This window comes from Podarcis pityusensis (genome assembly GCF_964106645.2).
Source record: "Podarcis pityusensis genome assembly, chromosome: 2".
NCBI classification, from domain to species: Eukaryota; Metazoa; Chordata; class Lepidosauria; order Squamata; family Lacertidae; genus Podarcis; species Podarcis pityusensis.
The window spans coordinates 87,005,355-87,013,160 of record NC_138029.1 but is presented as its reverse complement, the minus strand read 5'-3'; the positions used below and the strand labels follow the sequence as shown (position 1 = coordinate 87,013,160).

At 43.7% G+C, this 7,806-nt stretch overlaps 1 protein-coding gene across 4 annotated transcripts in view; it reads right to left on the bottom strand.

Moving 5' to 3' along the window:
- PLXNA1 (plexin A1) overlaps positions 1 to 7,806 on the bottom strand; it is a 299,658-nt gene that overhangs the window by 36,276 nt on the left and 255,576 nt on the right. For all 4 annotated transcript variants that reach the window (XM_080996881.1, XM_080996879.1, XM_080996882.1 and 1 more), the window contains exon 23: positions 2,268 to 2,334. In XM_080996881.1, the coding sequence (XP_080853007.1) occupies positions 2,268 to 2,334 (67 nt within the window). The remainder of the gene's footprint in view (positions 1 to 2,267; positions 2,335 to 7,806) is intronic.

Sequence of the window (7,806 nt, the reverse complement as noted above, 5' to 3'; positions counted from 1 at the left end):
CTGCCAAATTCCAGCAGCATGAAGTCAACCCTTTATCCACCTTGGAATGCAATTTATTTATTCCAGGAGCTCAGTGCACAGAGATATTTTTGAAGGAGAGAGTTTTTTTGGGTTTTTTAAAAGCACCAGATGGGCTCCTGGTGTCTCCTACACACAGCTTGAGGTGTATTTCCAGACCAGACCACACAGCACCACATTCTCAAAAACTTGTGCACCTTTGATTGAAACACCACATGGAGCCTTCTCTTGGTCATGGCTATATAGGAACTCTACATTTAAGGCTAAGGCTACATCTGCACCATACATTTAAAGCATTACGATACCACCTTAACAGTCATGGCTGCCCCCAAAGAATCCTGGGTAGTGCTGTTTATTAAAGATGCTGAGAACTGAGACCCCCTGTTCCCCTCGCAGAGCTACAATTCCCAGAGATCCCTGGCTGAATGTTAAGTTCCGTGAAGGGAACAGGGGTCTCCTAAAAACTCTAGAATATAAATTCAAGAATTGTTATCTTTATTGTACTGTCACAGACCCAGTAAAGATACTAATATATGAGGTTGCCTGAGTCAAGTCATTGGTCCATCTATCTCAGAACTGTCTGACCAGCAGCAGCTACTCCAGGTTTCAGGCAGGGCTTCTTCTCAGTCATACCTGGAGATGCTGCGAATTGAACACGGGACCTTTCTCATGCAAAGCATGATCCACAAGCCTTCCTTAAAGAGTGGGCTAGTGCAGAACTTTGAGGCTTCTGCAGAAGAGCTGCAAAAATAAAATAAAAAGGCTTCTGGCTACAGAATCCCTTGGTGTTGGAAAGGAGCCAAACCCCATCCCAAGCTTCAGGCAGCCTCTACAGCTGAGAGTCTATGGCAGAGAGGCAGCAGTATTTTAGGAATAGGTTCCTTCCATTTCTAGCCTTTCTCCCAACAAACTCATGTATTCCATGACTTCACCACCTGAGCTCTCCTAAATTATTCCCTCACCTGGCCCCTGCCAAATCCCAAAGTCATGCAAGAGTTGTAGCTAGAATTAAGGAAACATTGTAGCCCATAGGACCAACTTAACGCAATGGCGATTAGACAGTACACCAAAACAAGGATATACAGAGCTGGGTTTTAAGAAAAAAATGTTTAAACAGCAACAAAGCACTGTTCTCCTTATATCCTTGCAAAGTGATATATGCTCTACAGTAGCGATATACGTTTATAGATATGGGACGTCCCTAGACAGAGGCAAAGAGCGAAGTGCATGTAAGCGATAACATAAATCACCTCTCAGTGGCCGATCACTTGCAGTCTCTGCATAGCTCTCAACTTGCTTGGAAACAATTCAAGCTTTCTTTATCTTAATGAGGGATGGTATCCCACGAAAAACAGCTCTGCGCCACAATGACTTGCTGAGTGAAAGTCTGGCAAGGTCCCAGTGAAGCATCACTTTTGACTGACAAACAGGTCTATGTAACTGTCATTAACCTGGGTTTCCTTCTGGAGTGCGGGTAAACTACAGCTCCCCTGACACATGGGCCACAGCCGTGCCAGGCAATGGCAGCCATAATTCATCCATGGTGCAGCAGCTCGTAGCTCGGGGCTAGGCAGGGGCTGCAGGTTTTACCTCCATGGAATGTACCTGAATCTGTTTGTGCCTACTGATTTTTCTCCAGCAGACAAGACCAAAGGAAGAAATGTGCTACATACTAATGAGCTGTAATGGGCGGGGAGGGAACCTTGCACCAACTTAATGCAGCTGCAGCCATGCCACCTCCACTGAGATCCTGGGAAATACTGTAATTCAGTGCCACAACAATTCTGGTTGAACAATGACAATTGCCTTTTTTTTTGTTTCCCTTCCATGTAGGAATTCAATTGTTTATGCTGTTCCATCATCCTTCAGCCATTCAGTCCCTCCTTCTATCAGCACCTCCCTAAAACCATTAACCCACCTCTGCACTAAACTAGTTTATCATGAAGAGGGGAAAGGGTTGGGGATATCAGGAAAGTGAGTGGAACAGTGCATCAGAGTGACTTCTAAACGCATCCAAGTTCTCTAAATGTTATCTAGAAGTCCCTGTGGTGATAGCAAAGAATAGGAAGACTGGTAACAATTGTTCGCTTGGTTTTACAGAAAATTGGGGTATACCAAATGTGGAACCAGCCCTCCCAAACCTTGGTGTTCCCGATTCCCAAGACACAAGCAATGGTTCTTACAAATCAAGCACCCAAATCTTTTCCCCAGCCTCATTCTACATGGTTAACAAGATGCTCCACTCTTACCTTTAAGAACTTGTACAGAAGGAACGTGAACCAATTTGTCAGCATTTTTTCAGCCACCGACTCAGTCCTGTAGGGGAGGTAGGGAGTAAGTGTGAGAACAGGAAAAATCAGAGGCCTCTGATCTTTTCTCAAAGTCTCAGATCCTTTTGCTTTTTCTCTTAAAGGCTTTAAAGGTCAAACCATGAAAGGCAGGAACCTCAAAGCAAAGAGGAAGGTAGCCAGAACACGGGGGTTGCCATGACAAAATCTAAAGATAGTCCTGGCAACAGCCAATCCCACTTTGCCCCCACAGAGCTCATTAGAGTAAAACCTGGACTCCTGCTGGCCACAGCAATAAAAATACAGCTAAAGAAAAAGAGTTGACCCAACCTCCATCAGCAAATCTCCAGAGACTGCTCCCCAGAATAATCTTCTGGCCCTTGCTCCGCATTTCTAAAGAGTTCAAGGATCTGTATTTTAATGGAATTCACAAAGCTTCCCAGTTAACGTTTTGTAGGAGAGCAATAGCTGGAAAAGGCAAGAAAACTCTGAACTATTTTGAAATACTTTTGTATATCAGTGAATAATCTCAGCTGGAAAGTACTCTGTAACAGCCATACATAATTGAACATAGAATCACAGAACTGTAGAGTTGGAAGGGATCCCAAAGGTGACCTACTCCAACCCCCTGCAATGCAAGAATCTCAGCTAAAGCATCCATGACAGAGCTCACACTGACCAACTCCAAAACCAGGTGGTAGACATTGCCTCCCCTTAAAAAGGAAAAGAGGAACATATAGTATTTCCAAAATTGGGGCGGGGGGGGGGGGGAGAGCAACTGGCCCAGCTTATTCTCCACAAAGGAAGACAGCCTCCAGAAGCTTAAATGCTGCTTAGACAATGCTGCCAAGCATCATTGCAATCTCTGGTCTGGTCTAGTAGTGAGCTGAGTTGCCTCTTGTCATTGATTATACCCCAATTGAAAGATTAAGATGGGTTTTGTTTGTTTTCTTGCAATAGGTTGTGGAGGGGAGGTCTACAACCAATTTCAGCTTAGACTCACATGCATGAGTCTAGAATATGTTGCAGTTTTTTTCCAAACAGGGTTTTTGTTTTATTTTTTACATCTCTAAGCTGCAATTCAAATGCCTGTCCCATCCACAGCAGTCATGGGTTTCTATTTACAGCAAAATATGGGGAGAGCAATTTATATAAATTCCACTGCATGTGAGAGAGTGTGATCAATGAAAAGCTTCTTCCTCCTCTTTAGTATTGTGAGAAAGGTGGGATAAAAAGAGCCCAAATTTTATCTGCATCTGAGAGGCTCGGTTTTATTGCACTTGTTTCTCACTTATCATTTCTAGCACACCATAATACTTGACCGGACAGAGATATGCTAAGAAAGAGCTAAGGAGTCTCGCTTCCCTCCATCTGAGTGTGGGACCATGTTAAACAGATCAATGTAGTGACATCATGAGGATCTGCAGCAGTGTATATTGGTATACTGACATTTAATGGAAAACCTAAAACTCTTGCGATCTGGGGTTTGCCAAGTTCCCAATGTCTGCATGAGTTGGAGAAACCGCTGAATATAACAAAAAATGAATTATTCATATGTCAATATATCAGTGGATCCTTGTTAAGGTTTTTGTAAAGAAACAGGGCATCATACTAGCTTCCCATTGATGTGCTATTATATACTGACAATATAAGATTTGGATTTTATATTTATACATACTACTCCAGAGTGCAGATGCTTAGTAATTGCATTTAACTGCAAGTGAACCTTCTTGCATTTCCAGAATGTATGTTCTCATTATATGATCATTGTGTTGCTTTTTGTCCATGACTAAAGACATTGTCATCTAGGAAGGAAGAGTTCCAGTCTAAAGCATATCACATGGCAAACTGGGGGACAGCAGGAAGGAAGTTTCAATATATTTTCCTATGCACATCAGCCTCTCTCTCTCTCTCTCTCTCCCTCCCCCCCCTCTCTCTCTCTCACACACACACACAGCCAAAGTATTTCAAAGCAGGAGCCCAGAATGAGGAGATCAAGGCCAAGGCCAAAGGGAGAGCTGGGAAGAAGATACGGCTGAAACCGTAGAGAGTTGTAGGCAGACAGAGAGAGCTGCTGGTGGAGGCTCAGGGCTTGATCACCAGAGACATGAGCAAATTAGTATACAGAGACAGGGCTGTAAGAATTGAGTCTGTGTTGACTGCCTTCACTATTCATCAGCTCATACCAATGAAAACATTGCTCTGATACAAAAATTAAGATTCACCTTAACATACTTATCAAACAATATTTAAAACTATGCACATTTCTTCCTTAAAATGGAGAAAAATATGCAGGTGGCTCTGATTGAAATTCTTTATTTATGCCTTTTTGGCTGCTCCATCTATTAATCATCAGATCAGTTATTTCATATTCAAATGCTCACAAAAGTACAAGCGACGCTAATGACCTCAAGAAGGAAACTGCCTCCTCATTGCTATAAGGGAGCAGAAGGGAGGGGCTAAGGGGTGTTATTGAAAATAGCAAAACCAAAACAATCAAAATCCCACCAAAAGCTGCACATATTTTGAGTGGAATTCCCATGAAACAATGGGAGTATCAGGCAGGAGGGAAGAGTTAATTACTGCAGATTGTTTTGAGAGAAACCACCTTGCCTGTTGTTGAAATCAGCCCTGAGTGCTCACTGGAAGGACAGATCCTGAAGCTGAGGCTCCAATACTTTGGTCACCTCATGAGAAGAGAAGACTCCCTGGAAAAGACCCTGATGTTGGGAAAGATGGAGGGCACAAGGAGAAGGGGACGACAGAGGATGAGATGGTTGGACAGTGTTGTCGAAGCTACGAATGTGAGTTTGACCAAACTGCGGGAGGCAGTGGAAGACAGGAATGCCTGGCATGCTCTGGTCCATGGGGTTACGAAGAGTCGGACACGACTAAATGACTAAACAAGAAAAAAAGGTAAAGGGACCCCTGACAGTCAAGTCCAGTCGCAAACGACTCTGGGGTTGCGGCGCGCATCTCGCTTTACTGGCCGAGGGAGCCAATGTTTGGCCGCTCCACATACAGTTTTTTCGGGTCATGTGGTCAGCATGACTAAGCCGCTTCTGGCGCAACGGAACACTGATACCAGAGCAGCGCACGGAAACACTGTTTACCTTTCTGCCACAGCAATACCTATTTATCTACTTGCACTTTTTGGCGTGCTTTCGAACTGCTAGGTTGGCAGAAGCTGAATCCAAGCAACGGGAGCTCACTCCGTCACAGGGATTTGAATCGCCAACCTTCTGATCGGCAAGCCCAAGAGGCTCAGTGGTTTATACCACAGCGCCACCCGCGTCCCTAAAATTTATTTTTTCTTATGTCTCACGTAGTCGGCTCAAATATAATTCCTGCCGATTTTCACCTTCTGCTTTGATTAAATGGAGAGTTTCCTTGACTTTGTTTTCCTAGACGAGCAGATCCATGCTTGCAAGATAAAGCACATTATCAATGCCCATAAACCTTCTCTTTCATTTTCCCATAAAAACTGAGGCCTGCACAACTTGTGACCCAAGAACCTAAATGCAGTCCATTGCCCAGTTAATCTCCTGCTGCTGAAGCCTGCCTTCGGCAGCAGGCTGTGTTCTGGTTGATGGATCAAACAGTGTGTGGGTCTGCCTTATGTTCTGAAAGTGGCAACCCTATAGGAACAACTGTGCTATAATCACGTTTATTGACCTGACTAAGGCTTTTGACAGAAGTGCCTGGCGTGCTCTGGTCCATGGGGTCACAAAGAGTCGGACACGACTAAACGACTAAACAACAGCAACAACAACAAAGGCTTTTGACACTGTAAATCGTAATGCCCTGTGGACTGTCCTTCTGAAAACTGGCTGCCCAGATAAATTTGTAAACATCATTTGGCTCCTCCATGATAATATGACAGCAACAATCGCAGATAACAATGGCTCTCAAAGTGAACCATTCACAGTGGGCTCAGGTGTTAAACAGGATTGTGTTATTGCCCCAACTCTATTCATTATTTTCATTGCCATGATCCTACACTTTGTTGAAGGGAAACTCCCCACCGGAGCAGAAATCATATATCCAACAGATGGAAAGCTCTTCAATCTGAGCAGGCTGAAAGCAAAGAGTAAGGTTACCGTAACTTCCATCATAGAGCTTCAGTATGCTAATAGCAACGTAGTGTGCGCACGCTCAGAGGATGACCTCCAAACCATCCTAAATATCTTTGCAGAAGCTTACGAAAAGCTTGGCCTATCACTCAACATCCAAAAAAACCAAAGTGCTGCACCAACAAGTACAAAATAACCCCTCTGCAGCGCCACAAATCCAACTCATTGGTGTAATATTGGAAAATGTTGACCTCTTCTCCTACCTAGACAGTTATCTTTCCACAAGGGCCAACACTGATGCCGAAATCCAGCATCGTCTGAGCTCTGCGAGTGCGGCTTTCTCCCGATTGAAGTGCAGAGTGTTTGAGGACAGGACATTTGAAGGGAAACCAAAATGCTTGTTTACAAAGCTATTGTACTACCAACCTTACTATATGCTTGTGAAACATGGACCACTTATAAACCCCATCTCCAACTTCTCAAAAGATTCCATCAACGGTGTCTCCGAAAAATTTTACACATCACTTGGGAAGACAGGCAAACTAATATCAGTGTACTGGAAGAAGCAAAGATCACCAGTGTTGAAGCAATGATTCTTCAACATCAACTTCGTTGGACTGGTCATGTTGTACAGATGCCTGATGATCGTCTTCCAAAGCAACTACTCTATTCTGAACTTTAAAATGGAAAGCGTAATGCTGGTGGTCAACAAAAGAGGTTTAAAGACTGTCTCAAGGCAAATCTAAAAAAATGTAGTATAAACACTGACAACTGGGAAACACTGGCCTGCGAGCGCTCCAGTTGGAGAACAGCCTTTACCAAAGGTGTCATGGGCTTTGAAGATACTCAAACTCAGGACGCAATGGAGAAACATACTAAGAGGAAGGCACACTATGATCAACTCCCACCCAGAAACCAATGTCCCCACTGTGGAAGGATGTGTGGGTCCAGAATTGGCCTCCACAGTCACTTACAGGCTCATTGTTAAAACCGTGTCTATGGAAGACAATCTTACTCAGTTACGAGTGATTGTCAAAGAAGAAAAGAAGAAAGATGGTTAAAGTATTGAACTAGGATCCGGGAGACCTAAGTTCAAATTCCTGCTCAGTTCACTACGCATTTGAAAATTCCCTCCGTTTTTAGATAGATTTCGCTATGTCCACCACGACTAGACTCGCAATAAGAGCTAATTCACACACCATATTCTTTTAAGTCACCATCCTTTGGCTCCTGAGCTCATTCACCTAACAAGAGTATTACAGACCCTCTCAGTTTTACACTGCACGTGGCAGTTCTGTTTGCCACAGGTACACCAACATGACATGTAAAGCACATTTCCAAACATGCAGGAATATGCAGTGGGGAGATGCTGGCAAAGGAACTCATCTCAGGCACATGTTCATTGCCTGCATACATATATGCATCTT